General features: G+C 31.6%; 1 protein-coding gene and 1 pseudogene across 1 annotated transcript; both read left to right on the top strand.

Annotated features, from left to right (window-relative positions):
• The first annotated feature begins 443 nt into the window (after window positions 1–443).
• On the top strand, window positions 444–5,847 carry LOC107622678 (serine carboxypeptidase-like 2). Its single transcript, XM_088503256.1, has 14 exons — window positions 444–846; window positions 953–1,098; window positions 2,168–2,244; window positions 2,350–2,472; window positions 2,563–2,665; window positions 2,964–3,001; window positions 3,767–3,865; window positions 3,954–4,040; window positions 4,142–4,297; window positions 4,916–4,987; window positions 5,060–5,178; window positions 5,271–5,384; window positions 5,470–5,515; window positions 5,597–5,847. Exons 1-14 carry the CDS (start codon window positions 674–676, stop codon window positions 5,678–5,680), a joined length of 1,437 nt encoding a protein of 478 aa, XP_088359382.1. The 5' UTR covers window positions 444–673; the 3' UTR covers window positions 5,681–5,847.
• Window positions 5,848–12,707: 6,860 nt separating this feature from the next.
• On the top strand, window positions 12,708–14,469 carry LOC148578943 (uncharacterized; annotated as a pseudogene).
• The last annotated feature ends 557 nt before the right edge of the window (window positions 14,470–15,026 follow it).

The following is a 15,026-nucleotide window of genomic DNA, read 5'->3' as shown; positions in this document are numbered from 1 at the left end:
ATTTTTTATTTTTTATTAAGATAGGGTTGGACACAGCAGACACGCGTGTCGGATGAGTATCAGTGAGTGTCGTGTCTGAAATGTGTGTTACCTTCTCCTATGAGTTTAAACTTTTGGGATGAGTGGTTAATGGTTTCATGACATGGTATCAGAGTTATATGTCCGAAAAATCAAGAGTTCGATCCTTGGTGAACCCCAAAAGTGAAAAATAGCATAAGGCAAATAAAAGAAAAAGAAAGCCTATGCAAAAAAAATTAAACAAACCCAAAAAGTCTCTTATTTGAGGGGGAGCGTTAGAGATATAACCATTAATGTTACCTTCTCCTATGAGCTTAAACTTTTGACATGAGTAGTTTCATGACAATGTGTCCGACACATGGACACAGCAACTCAGCGAAGTGTCTGTTTAACTATATAAGCATTAAATTTAAACTCATATTTTTAATGGTGCGTGTCATAGAGTCATACCACAAAATCCAACTACCACTAATTTCAAATTTAGTTCCATTACGCCAATCAAAGTACGGATAACATAACTCTTTTCTCCTTGAAAGCTCAAGTTGCATTTACTTTGATACCCCTTCTGAGTTCTGAGTATCACAACTTCATTATTATTTATAGGGAGCACGTAACATTATGCACATCCTCAAAGAAAAAAGAGAGCCAACTAAACATGTCAATATTTTCCTCAACTTGTTTAACTGATCCACGTTTCATTTGCCATGGATTCCTACTTCCCATTCTTCTATTGCTACTGCAGATTTCATCTCAACTTGGAGATTGTGGTACCATTGTTAAGTACCTTCCAGGATTCCAGGGACCACTTCCTTTTCTGCTTGAAACTGGGTCAGTTACACTCATGTGCTAAAACTTTGCATGCATAATATTGGGAGCAAATCAAGTTAAGAGAATAGAGAATAATATAAATAATATATATATATGTGTTGATCAGGTATATAGGAGTAGGAGAAAATGATGATGTGCAGAGTTTCTACTATTTCATTGAGTCAGAGAACAATCCAAGAGAAGATCCTCTCATGCTCTGGCTCACTGGTGGTCCTGGCTGCTCTGCTTTTTCTGGCCTTGTCTATGAAATAGGTTAAAAGCATCATTTGACACTGAAAAATATAAATAATTAGAGAAAATTTCACTCCCCTCCCCTGTGAGATGCTAAAATGACACTCCACTCCTCTCTATTTTATAAATGTACATTTTTCTCCCTTCTAACTTTTAAAAAACCTCTTCTTTAGTCTATTTTAAACTTTTTATATTAACTAATGTTAACTTTATCCATTTTTTAAGAAAAAATAAATTATTTTTAAAAAATACTCATTAACAAAAATTTTAGTTTTTATCATTAAATTTTTCTTACCAAAATACCCTTTAATAAATTATTCTTTTATTGATTAAATTGTATTTTTAAAAAACTTTAATAATTGTATTATTTTTTTAAAATATCCTTCAATAATTTTTTAATTATTAAATTATAATTTTACCAAAATTTTTATTAACAATTTTTTTATATTTTACTATTAATTTTTCGATATCTATATATATTATTTTAGCATTAAATAAAAAATTATAGTAAGATTATTTTTCAATATCAATATATATTAATTGTTATACATATTAACAGTGTAAGATTTTTTATTTAATGTTAAAATAATATATATTAATATTGAAAAATTAATAATAAAATATAAAAATAATTGTTAACAAAAATTTTGATAAAATCACAATTTAATAATTAAAAAATTATTGAAAGGTAGGTATCTTAAAAAAAATAATTTAATTATTAATTTTTTAAAAAGTATTTTGGTAAAAATACAATTTAATCAATAAAAAATAATTTATTAAAAGCTATTTTGATAAGTAAAATTTAATGATAAAAAATAAAATTTTTGTAATGGGTATTTTTTCAAAAAAAATTATTTTTCTTAAAAAATGGATAAAGTTAATATTAGTTAACACAAAAAATTTAAAATGAATTAAAGAGGAGGTTTTTTAAAAGTTAGAAAGAAAAAGAATGTACATTTATAAAATAGAAGGGATGAAAGTGTCATTTTAACGTATGTACGAGAGGAGAGTGAAATTTTCTCAAATAATTAAGAATTATTGCTACCTTAATCTTTCATTCTTTTAGTCCTTAAGATAGTCTCTCTTGCAGGACCACTTGCATTTCAAGTTGATGAATATGATGGCGGCCTCCCTAGTTTGGTGTATAAGCCAAACTCATGGACTAAGGTAGAGACAATTATCTACATTCTATTGGCTGAAATATATAATTTTGGCATTGGTTTGTTTTACAGTTAGTAGTTTTATGGTTATTTATTGCAATTTTTGTGGCAGGTAAGTAGCATTGTATTTGTAGATGTGCCTGTTAATACTGGCTTTTCATATGCTAGAACGGAATTCGCTTCTCAACGGAGCGACTCACTGTCAGTCAGTCAAGCCCATCAATTTTTGAGGAAGGTATGCTCACAACTTTATATTGCTTCATGAATTGGTTCCTTTGTTTGCAGTTATATTAATGAGTATAATGTCATGTATAAATCTTTGTAGTGGATAATGGATCATCCAGAATTTCTCAAAAACAAAGTTTACATTGCTGGTGATTCATATTCTGGTATGCATGTTCCTATAATTGCTGACGAAATTTCAAAAGGTATCGGATCACAAAGATTGTATGGTAATGTTGTTTCACTTTAAAGAGTTCTGATCTTCTAGACTGAGGACATGTGTAAAGTGATGGAGTAATTACCTTGGAACTTGGATCGATTTGATAAAATTCACATGGTGAAAATCAGGTAAAGTCGACTTCACATGAAGTTGATTTCTAATGGCTCTCAGATATTAACTTCACGTGAAGTCGAGTGCACCTGAGTTTCCACCAATTCACATACAATACAATGTGTTGTTGACAGCTTAACTATCCCACAAATTTCCTATTTTCTTGTTTGCAGCAAATGAACGAGGCCTCCAACCATGGATAAATCTCCAGGTTTGATTTTCATATTCCCTTATGTCTCTAGAAATAAACAGCCTAAGATGTCACTAGGGCTGGAGGTGAATTAAGCCAGCTCATGAGCCAGCTCGAGCTCGATAAGCTAAGCTCGTGAGCTGGTGAGCCAAGTTTAAACCTGGAATTGAGTTCATAAATTAAATGAGCCGAGCTTGAATTTGGATAAGCCCAGCTCATTAACTCGTGAGCTGACTCGATTATATATATATATATATATATATATATATATATATATTATAACAATTTTAATTATTTAATATTTATATTTATTTTTTATATATAATTTTAATATAGGACATAAATAAAAAATTTATAATTTATTGATAGATAAACAATATATAAAATTGATCTTTTCAAATATTTTTTAAAATATATAAGTTATAATTTATTGATATAGAATTATAGATTATGTATTTATGTTTCTCTTATTTGAGCCAGCTCGTAAGTTTTTGATGAGCCGAGTTTGAGCTTAAGAAATAAGCTCGATTGTTAATGAGTCGAGCCGTGAGCTAAGCTCAATTTTCGTGAACCGAGCTTGAGTTTGGTCTAGCTCGACTCAGCTCGGCTCACTTCCAGCCCTAGATGTCAATTAGAAGATATATAAATGAACAAGTAACTCCATTTAAAATGTATTATCTTCAACTTTTTTGCTTTGATGATCAAACAGGTAAAGTAGAAATTCATGAAAAGAATTTGAACAGAAGATTAATGCAAACAAGAAGTAATGAATGTTCTTTTCTTTAGGGATACCTGATGGGGAATCCTGTAATAAATCGAAATGAAAAAAATTATGCAATCCCATTTGCTCATGGGATGGGACTCATTTCTGATGAACTATACAAGGTAGTTCTTAATACTTTTATTTTTAAAATGGCATTGAAAATTAATTTCAAAAAGGCTAACTGATTCTATAATTCACTCAATGAAACAGTCACTGCAAAAACATTGTAAAGGAGAATATGTAAATGTAGACATGAGAAATGTTTTGTGTTCAAGAGATGTCAACTCCTTTGACGAGGTATGAAACCATCAATTTTCATTTTATTGCCCCCATAATCTTTGTTATCAAAAGTTCATTAGCTTGATTTATAGCCTGAAAAGTGAAGAGCAATTCTGCAGATCACATCAGGTATTGATTCAGCCAACATTTTGGAGCCCAACTGTGAGTTCGCCACACAGAAGCCATTGGAATCTTCTTGGAGGAGATCACTAACAGATAACTATCCTGCGAAGTTCAAAGATACTCATCTCAGGTTACCATCCAGGAATTGCCGGGTAACCTTCCTATCCTGTTTTTGAATATTGTGTACTTCGTTAAAATCTCTCCAATTAGGGGTGTACGCAGATCGGATTGGATTGGATATGGCCGAAAATTCGATCCGATCCGCACAATTTCCATCGGATCGGATATGATATTCGCGCTTTTTATTGTCAGATTCGATCCAATCCGATCCGCAATCGGATATATCTGCATAATTGAATCTTCTCTTTTTAATCATATTTCTATGTAAAAAATTCAATAAAAATATTTCTTTAATACTTTTAAACTTATTTATTCCTAAAATATTTTTAATCAAACTCTTTCTAAATAACAAAAATAAAATAATACAATATATGAATAATAATTACTAACTATAACATACAAACAAGTAAATATAATACCAAACATATATATATTTATTTATTTTTAAATTATTATTGTGCGAATTTGCGGATCGGATACGTGAATGTAGAGCAAATATCCGCGATCCGATCCGATCAATTTGCGGATCGGATCGGATCTACAATTTTTGGATTGGATGCGGATATTTACGGCGGATTCTGCAGATACGCATGAACACCCGTATCTCCAATGCTTTTTTGTTTTAATTTGAGTACTGTTTCTATCACCAGACCTATGGATATCTCCTTAGTGCCTATTGGGCCAATGATAACAAAGTCCGAAATGCCCTTAACGTGCGGAAGGTATAGCAGTGACTCATGTGAAGTTGATTTCCCAATAACCATTTGCATGGTTATTAAGAGTAAAGCTTGCAGGGAACTAAAAAGAAATGGAAACGCTGCACCAAAAATATGCCTTACAAGTATGATATCTCTAGCAACTTTCCATATCAAGTAAATCTCAGCAGAAAAGGCTATCGTTCCTTGATTTACAGGTCAGTTTTCTCTCTTTGCTTCATACTTGAGACTTGATCATTAACTTTTATTATGATTTCAATGGAAAATAAATTTGATGTATTGATAACAGTGGGGATCATGATATGATTGTTCCTTTCTTGGCGACTCAAGCGTGGATAAGATCGTTAAACTACTCCATTGTAGACGATTGGAGGCCATGGTACACTAATGGACAAGTTGCAGGGTATTCATTCCTTTAACTGCAGAAAGCTGTATTATGCAGTTGATGCTTTTCTTTTATCTTTTACATTTTTTTCCCACTTAAGCAGATACACAAGGACCTACTCCAATGCAATGACATTTGCAACTGTCAAGGCAAGACCTAGATCTCTCTTTTTCGGACACAAATGGTGATAAGATGAGTTATTTGTTTTATAATGATGGATATGGTTGCAGGGTGGAGGGCACACAGCACCAGAGTACAAGCCTCCAGAATGCTTCCACATGTATAGCAGGTGGATCTCAGGGAGGCCTTTTTAAGAAAGAAAAGTATAGGTAGACAATGAAAATAATAAATAATGTGAATAATAGATATATCGGATGTTCATTTCATTAGGTGTACGGATGGTTATTTTAATATTAAGAATATGAAACTGCAAAGGTGGCTTGGAATAAAAAGTTATATATCAAGGAGCAGTTTTCATTCACTCTATGATCATTCTCTTTTTAGACTGAACTTTTGCATCTTAAAAAAATCTGTCAATTAAGTGTATTTTTCTCAAGATAACAATTCAATTTATATTTCATTTGAATATTATGTAATATAATATTATAGCATGTGTGCCTTCCAAATTTATTGTGTTTGTGTATTAGTGTTTTTTTTTTTTTTTTTATAATTAAGTCTCTCACAAAAATCAAGAAGATAATGAGTTCAGATTATAACACAACAACTAGGAACAAAAAAAACTAAAACAATATAACATAAAAGCTAAATAAAAGCATCACAAGTTACCATTTTATATCAAGCTAATAAAGCAAGTATAGAAACCTGATTAGATGTTTCTGCAAAACCATCGGTCCTTAGTTTTGCTTCTAGAATCGAGTCTCATTATTTCTTCTTCTCATCCAACTTTCCACCCAAAAAATGATTTGGTGCTTCAATTTGTCAAGGTCAAATTGTCCACCTCTAAAAATGATATTGTTCCTTGTTCCCCATACACTCTAAATAGCTGCAAAAAAGTTATACAATTGTTCTAAATTATTGTAGATCAATATAATAAAAATATTGTGAAGTTTTGGGTTGTTTTTCAAATATTATGTTGTGGATATTTTCTAATGCCCTTATTATAGTAGAAAATTTTTTATTATATATTTTATCATCTAATATTATGAATTATCGACAGATGTGTCAATAAATATATTGTTTTTGTATTTATTTATCAACTTTTTCTTAAATCTAACTCATTTATCAAAAACAAATAAGAAAAGAATTAATTTTTGTTTCATATTTGATGGTTTCAGTGGCTAAGAGAAGGGGGTTGAATCTTAGCCCCTTTTTTATGTTGCTGACACTTGCTGAATACAGAGAAGGCTTTTCTGTTTTAGCTCGTCTCTGGACACGAGACTTTTTGTTTTTGCTCGTCACTTGCCACGAGACTTTTTGTTTTGTCTCGTCACTTGGCACGAGACAATTTTAGTTTTTGCTCCTGTGCAGTAGAAATCAGAAATGGAGTTGGAGAGAAGAAAGATTACACCAAGATATATCCTGGTTCAGCTGCTAAGTGCAGTGCAGCCTACATCCAGTCTCCATCACAAACATGATGGAATTTCACTATAATCAATCTGATTACAACTTGTAAAGTACTAACCCAACTTACAAGGGGATTCCCACAGAATCATGAAACACAACATAGATGAACAAAGGAACTCTAAGACATCTATGGCTTTTTCTTTTAATTTTGCACTCTCTGCCTTTTTCCGCTCTATGGCTTTTTCATTACAAACCTCACTGTTTGCCTTTTTTCCATGAGACTCAAGACATGACAAAATTAAACAGAAAAATACAAAACAGAATACATTGAAGGAGAAGAGAAAATTGTTAGCTCAGGTAGCTCTGAGAACTCTGTGCCTTGCACTCTCAATTTTTCTCCTTACTTCAAACAGTGGTTGTCCACCCTTATTATAGAAGAGGGGAGCCTCCACTTATTGAAGCCAAAACCGAACCAACTTCTTCCTCCTTCAACAAAACCGGTTCGGCCACATAGAGAAAGAAGAGATAACCATGCATTAACCAACATGCAATTACCTCTAGTCCTTTCTTGATCATCACCCTTCATCAATCCGAGCTCTCCATCCTTGGCTTGCTCTCCAAGATGGAATTCTGGCCCTTGATGCTTCATGATGATGATGACTTCATCTGCTTCAATCTCTGCCTGCAACCATCACTTCGCCACTCTAGCTACTCCCTGTGGTGGTTGAGCAGAATCAAAGACAAGCCATGCTTCAAGAATCTCCCTTGCTGGCCGAGATCTTCTTCTTCCTTTTTGAGCATGCAAAGCTCAAGATAACCTCACCAAATCTGACCACATTTGGTAAGTATCTTAGCCACAGGCCCACAGCTCATTTTTATTTTAGTATGTTTTATTGCCATCATTGGTTTGATGGTCTTGATACATGCAACTCCTTCTTTTTCTTTGTTAATGAGCACGACGTCCATGGTTTACTGGACAAAGACCAAAGAAGAAGCAAGAAAGAGATGAGAGAGAGGAAAGAGAAATAGTAGTTAATGAAACAAAAGATAAAAGTGAATTAATTTTCCTTTCTCTTTTTACTGACAAACGTGTAGCCTTGGTGCTTGCAATCACATCACTTTGTCAATTTCTCTCTCATAGTTCCCATGTAATAAATGATAGTTGAGTGTAATTTGAAATCCAACACATGTTTGAATTTTGGATCTGTTGAAAATAATTTGGGTTCCCTCTTTTTTGGGTAATGCATGAGGAATTGCATATAATTGGGCTTAGTTGCATCAAATATTAAATCTGGCCCATTTGGTTAACATTTGCTTTCTTGATGAAAATTGTTTCGGATCAAGCATAAGAGGTTCTCATCAAAAATTAACCATGGGCTTGGTTGTAAGCAACATCAAGCTTGGCCCAACAATATAAAATTTCAACCACTTAGTATATAATCATGCAACAAGGTTGGTTTTTGAGCTTAAGCCAGAAACTCATTTTTCGGCCCAATATAAAATCTGCACAACAAAATTATTTAATTAGGCAAATATAAATTAAGATCAAATTAATAATTTTGTAATTAAACATTTTAATAATGTTTGTTCATCGTCAAAATTAAATAAGAGTTTTCCAAACTCATCAATATTTTATCAAAAATTTTTACTTAAGTAAATAATTTAATATATATGTATATAATATATAGATCAATAGAATTAGTTTTTTTTATACTATTATTTTTATTGTATTATACTATAAAATTTTTTATGATAAAATTTTTTGTTTTAAGAATTATATAGATTGTTTTAGAATTAATTATAAAATAAAATTTTTTTTATTATTATTTTATTTATCCAAAAAAATATATACAAAAATTTTATATCATTAACTCTCTATGTACTGTGCAAGTTTAAATCTAAGAGGTCGCAGATTCGAATCTCTCTATCTTTAATTAAAAAAAATCTAAATCTAGATAGATTATATATATTTTATCTTAAGAAAACTAGTAAATATAATTTAAATTTAATGCATGTATAGTTAGAATTCAGAAATGAGTCACTAAGTACTAAAAATGTAATTTTCTCAATGAAGATGCAAAGGAATTGTTTAGGTAAACTCAAAATAGGATACTAGCATGCACAAAAAAACGAAAATGTTTGGTAATAAAAAAAAATAATAAAAAACGGTCATAATTTGCCTTATTTAGTATTCATTAATTATTGTGACAATTAATTAATACTAAATAAAACAAGTTCTACCTATTTTTTTTTGTCTACCTAACATTATTTCAATGACATGGCAATATATAATATTATATAATGAATTTATAAGTTCTTGCCCATCACGGGTCTGTCTTGTTGTAGTTGATGATTATGATACGTCCCAACTAAGCAAAGACTTTCACTTCACCATTCATACAACCATAAATTCATAACAATTCTAACTACAAACATTTTCAAGTCAAGTTTCAAGGGACCACTTTCTTTTCTGTTCGAAACTGTGTCAGTCTATGTACGGACATTGACAAGGACACGGGACACGACACGATACGGGACACGTTGATACGTGAATTTTAAAATCTTACATAACACTGGGACACGCATATATAAATTATAAAGTATTTTTTAGATAAATTGTAATGATATTTTGATATTTTATTGATATTAAAATATAAATTAAAATTTTAAATTATTTTTAATGTCTTATTTTAATTATATCAAGTATTTAAAATGTTTTTTGTTTTAATAAATAATAATATATACTATATCTAAATTTATTTTAAAAATATATGTTAAGAATAAGTCTGAACACGCGGACACGTGATGGTATTTAGGTGTGTTCAGGCGTGTCCGAAAAATAACTTTTATTTTTTATTAAGACACGGCTGGACACAGCAGACACGCGTGTCGGACGAGTGTCGGTGAGTGTCGTGTCTGAAATATGTCTAACATGCGGACACGATAACTCAACGAAGTGTCCGTGCTTCATAGCCGTTATTACATTTATCATTGCATGTGCTATTTGTGGCTATTGTTTTTTGATTTGTACGTTAATACCGACTTTTCATATGCTAAACAGAGCAACTCCTTGTTAGTGAGTCAAACCTATCAATTTTGTAGGAAGGTATCGTCACAACTCACAACTTTATATTACTTCATGAATTGCTTCCTTTGGTTGCAGTTATATTATAGTCATTATATTAAATCTTTGTAGTGGTTACTGGATCATCCAGAATTTCTCACAAACAAAGTTTATATTGGTGACTCATACTCTGGTATGCTTGTTCTTACAATTGCTAACAAAATTTCAAAAGGTAATGGCTCACAATAATGATCAATAATCACTTAAATTGTTTTCTTAAAAGAAAAAGTTCTCGTAAACTTCTTTTTATTTCATAACCTTCAAGGGTGAGATATTAATAATATCATTTAATATAAAGATTAACTGTAAAAAAAGAGCAATTATGATGTGTTTTTTTTTCAAGGGAACATTTTCCCAAAGTAAAGATAAGTAAAAGAAGCAATATATAGATAAGCAAATATTTTGCCTCCAACAGATCTCAATTTTTATCAAGTGGTGGAATTCAAATTTCATTAAAGTGAAGTTAATACATGCATAGGAACTATGAGAGAGAAATTGTTATTGATTTGATGGATGGCTTTAATGTCACACGCTACTTAGGGAAGTAAAAGCAACCCCATTTCAATTAATTTTTTCAATTACATCTAATTGCTTTTCTTCTAGCTCTATCTTCTCTTTCATCTTTCTTCTACCTTCGGTCATATCATTACAGAGAAAGCATGGAGGCTATGGCTAGACACCAAAGAGATGAAGATGCACGCTACAAGACCATGACAATGATGGCAAGAAAAAGAAAACTAAAAGTATGTTGTGACTAAGATTCTCATTCACTTCTGGTAAGATTTTGTGAAGAGATCTTGGCTTCTCCATACCAAAAATGGAAGAGAAGATCTCGTTCAGAGAAAAAGAATCTTGAAAGGATGGCTTGTCTCTGATTCTGCTCAACCACCACAGGAGGTAGCTACAGCTACAGGCGCTACGTGATGGAAGAGGCAGAAATTAGAGCAGATTAAGCTATCATCATCATGAAGCATCAAGGACCAGAAGTTCATCTTGGAGAGCAAGGCAATGATGAAGGGCTCGAATTGATGAAGATTGATGACCAAAAAAGGACTAGAGGTAATTGCATGTTGGGTTTTGCATGAGTTATCTCTTCTCTTTCTCTGACCGAACCGGTTCTAACTTGAAGAAGAAGAATATTGGCTTGGTTTATTTGGTTTCAACCTTGGAGACTTCTCCCTATAAGTAAGGGTGAACAGTTAGGGTTTAATTCAATGAAAGAAAAAAAGTGAGTACAGAGTTCTTATAATTCCTAAATTCTTCCACTTCCAAGACAAACTCCACACCCAATAACATCCATTCCAAAATCCACCATCACTTGTCTTATATTATACTCCCTATCTGAATCTGCATTCCCTTCTAAAACACCTTAGCTATATCTGGCTCTTTGAGTTTTAGGCCTCTGATTTTACTCCCAAACTTTGTGTCTATGTATTAGTTATACAATTGTTCTACATTATTGTAGATCAATATAATAAAAAATATTGTGAAGTTTTGGTTTTTTTTTTTATCCAAATATTATGTTGTGGATGTTTTCTAATTCCCTTGTTATAATAGAATTTTTCTTTATGTGTTTTATCATCTAATATAATAAATTATCGACAGGATGTGTCGACAAATAAATTATTTTTGTAATTATTTATCAATTTTCTTAAATTTAACTCATTTATCAAAATTAAATAAAAAAAGAATTAATTTTTTGTTTTATATTTTATCAAAAGCTTTTACTTAAGTAAATAAATTAATATATATTCATATAATATATAGATCGATAGAATTAATTTTTAATATATTATTCTTATTGTATTATACTATAAAATTTATTATAATATTTTTTTTGTTTTAAGAGTTATATAGATTGGTTATCATTTTATTTATCTATAAAACTATATGCAAAAATTTTACATCATTAATTTTTTGTGTACGGTACAAGTCTAAATTTAGATAGATTATATATATTTTATCTTAACAAAACTAATAAATATGATTTTAAATTTAATGCATGTATAGTTAGAAATGAATCAGCAAGTACTAAAAAATAAAAATGCTATTTTGTCCATGAAGATACAAAGAAATTGTTTAGGTAAACTCAAAATAGAATACAAGCTGCACAAAAAAAATACTAACAGACAAATTCAAAGACATGCCAATATATTATTATGGGTTAATAGTCAAATTTATTCTTAAAAGATCATCGATTTTTTAAATTAGTCCTCCAATGATTTTTTTAGTTATATTAGTCTTTGAAAAATAAAATGTAAGTCAAATTGATCATTTCGTTAGTTAAATGATGACATGTCATATTAAGTGTCACGTGCATTACTACTATATTATTCAATAAAAAGTGACTTTGATGAAAATAAATATTTTTAATAATTTATAACTGAAAAAAAAATCCTATATGAAAGAGTACATAATAAAAAATATATAATAAATTTGAGCTAGTATGTCAAAAGAATTTGTATATTTTTTATTCAATTAAAAATAAAAAATGACTAATTATATATATACACAAATACAAAATAAATTAATAAAATTTTAATTTTAAATTATGCTAACAAACTAATCAAATTTTAAATTTTAAACTATCTTCTTGGTAGTCCCAGTCGGTGATTGAAAAAGTGTCAAAAACCTTTTTAGCTTTTTACTCGAAACAGCAAAACCACTTCAGTCGCAGAAGCTCTTTTTCCAGCATGAATCTCTTCTATTCTGATTTTACTCCTCAATATCCTTATTCTCCTCCGAACAACTATGCATGGAACATTCAACAACCCACCGTTGAGAGATATCGAAATCAAATTAACTATGGCCGGAAAAATATGCTTCATGGAGATTTAAATCACAGCTATTTTAATTACGGTGATCCAACCCCTCCGTATGGTTGGGGTTTTCCAAATGATAATGGTGGTGCTCCTGTTGCTAACTTCTTACTGCACCAAACTGCTAGACAAAGTAATCCTTTTGTGGCCCCAAGCTTTTAAGATGATGATGTCAGAGCTGCTAGCTTCTTACAGCACCAAACTGGTAGACCGAATAATCGCTTTGCAACCTCACCAGTACGACCAACTAGTCGTGTTGCAAGCCCACAAGCATGGCCAACAAATCCCATTATAGCTCCACGAGCAAGACCATTCTGGTGTGAAATTTGTGGGGTTTGATTGAGTAGTTCCAAAATCATAGAAGAACTTAATAAAAAAAAGGAACCATCAGAATATGTTGAAAGGACATGAGCATACATTGAAAAGACATGAGAAATCCGAGAAACTTAGAGCTATAAGACGAGAGAGGGGAGCAGGTGCCAAATGCTTTTGGGAGTACAGTAGATCGGTCTAAGACAGTTCAAAAATTCTAGAGAATTCATGGGGAGACTTCTACTGTTCCAGCTGAAAATGCTGAAGAGGAATGTAGGGATAACTCCATAACTAGGGGTTATGACTCCAAGAGAAAAATTGGAGGAACTAATGGAAGGGGAATTGAAGAATAACTCTGTTGCAGAGGACTGTGAATCAAAGCGAAAATTTAGAGGATATGGTGGCTGTAATAACAAGGACAACACTAAGCAGTTAGCATCATCATGCAGAGAGTCATTATTCCAAGCTGAAAATTGGGGGAACTAATGGAGGTAATGGCAAGAAAAATTAAGCAGAGAAGAAAGGTCATCAAATCATCAAAATCTGACACCAATGCTCCATCAAATTGTGCAAATGCAGAATCTACCCCTCAAGTATCTATAGGAGCACCACCAAAGCAGTCTATGCCACTGCAGGTACTCTTGTTAGTACCAGCAGAGGGATCAAATTCTGAATCACAAAGTCAACCTCTTGTACTAACTAAGTCAGAAGTCAAGTTCCTACTGATGAAACAAATGTTCAAATGCCATCATCAATGTCAATGGAGTTCAATGTTCGTGTAAATTCTAGCATCAACAATGAAATTTTTTAGATGGAAATTGCAAAGTTGAAGAAAAGATGGAAGTACTTGACATCATTCCTGTGTTAATTTATGTGGAGTCTACAGTTCAAGTACCTTCATCAGTACCATCACAAAAATCTATAGAGGAATTAAATTCTGAACCACTAATTCAGCCTTTTGGAAGTTAAATTGGAACAGCAAGCATGGGAAGACAATGGACATTATGAGAGTCAAAATCCTACGCATGAAACAAATCTTTATCTTCCATCATCAATCTCAATGGAATTTGATGCTCCTGCAGATTCTAGTACCAATACTGAAATTTCAAATGAAAATTCCATAGCCAAAGAAAATATGAAAGTAACCACCAAATTAAACATACCCTCGATAGTTCAGGAAAACATTTGTTTTGTATGCGGTCATGGAGGCTTTGAGGAGGCATTGGTTTATTGCTACAAGTGTCAAATATGGGCATGGCATAGATACTATTTAGATGGACCTGTGATTTTCACCAAGGAAATTATATGGTTAACTTATGGTTGATTTAATAATACTCCAACAGTACTATTACATGCCCTCGAAGTCAACTTCAAAATTTTGCTGGCTTGCGCTTTTGAGGTTGGTGATGTATAAAGGAAGATATACTGTCTTTGTGATTGAAATTAAATGATATCTATGATCTTTATATCTAGGATTTGACTCGCACTTGCAAACTAGGAATCCATGATCTTTGTGGTGAAGTCTTGACTTCATGAAAACTACTGGAGATGTGAGAATTCTATAAGTATAAAACAATGATATCAAAGTACAACAATCTTCAACAATAAAAATATCACATTTTTTTTGTAGCGTTACATCAAGAAAAGAAAGCACCTACCTTATCAATAATGTTCTGTTTTGCTGTGGCTCTCCCATTAATAATAGACTGTTCCGAATCATTTTTTCCCATAAGCAACAAAAGTATCTTATTGAACCATCTTGAATCTACTGAGCATGTCTTATACATCTTGAACCTACTGAGCATGTCTTATATATACTCTGGTGGAGTACGCAAAGGATAATGACCCCAATAACTCCTATGATAAAATAAATATTATTAG

Source organism: Arachis ipaensis, chromosome B10, assembly GCF_059453495.1.
Source record: "Arachis ipaensis isolate K30076 ecotype BB chromosome B10, ASM5945349v1, whole genome shotgun sequence".
Lineage (NCBI taxonomy): Eukaryota > Viridiplantae > Streptophyta > Magnoliopsida > Fabales > Fabaceae > Arachis > Arachis ipaensis.
This window is presented reverse-complemented; position numbering and strand designations above follow the sequence as displayed.

What these genes read in the sequence shown, in the direction of transcription:
- LOC107622678 (XM_088503256.1), top strand. Translation starts at nt 674, where the DNA reads ATGTCAATATTTTCCTCAACTTGTTTAACTGATCCACGTTTCATTTGC. An exon ending in AACCATGGATAAATCTCCAG is followed by an intron (nt 3,002 to 3,766) that starts GTTTGATTTTCA and finishes TCTTTTCTTTAG; the next exon opens with GGATACCTGATGGGGAATCC. An exon ending in TATCGTTCCTTGATTTACAG is followed by an intron (nt 5,179 to 5,270) that starts GTCAGTTTTCTC and finishes TATTGATAACAG; the next exon opens with TGGGGATCATGATATGATTG.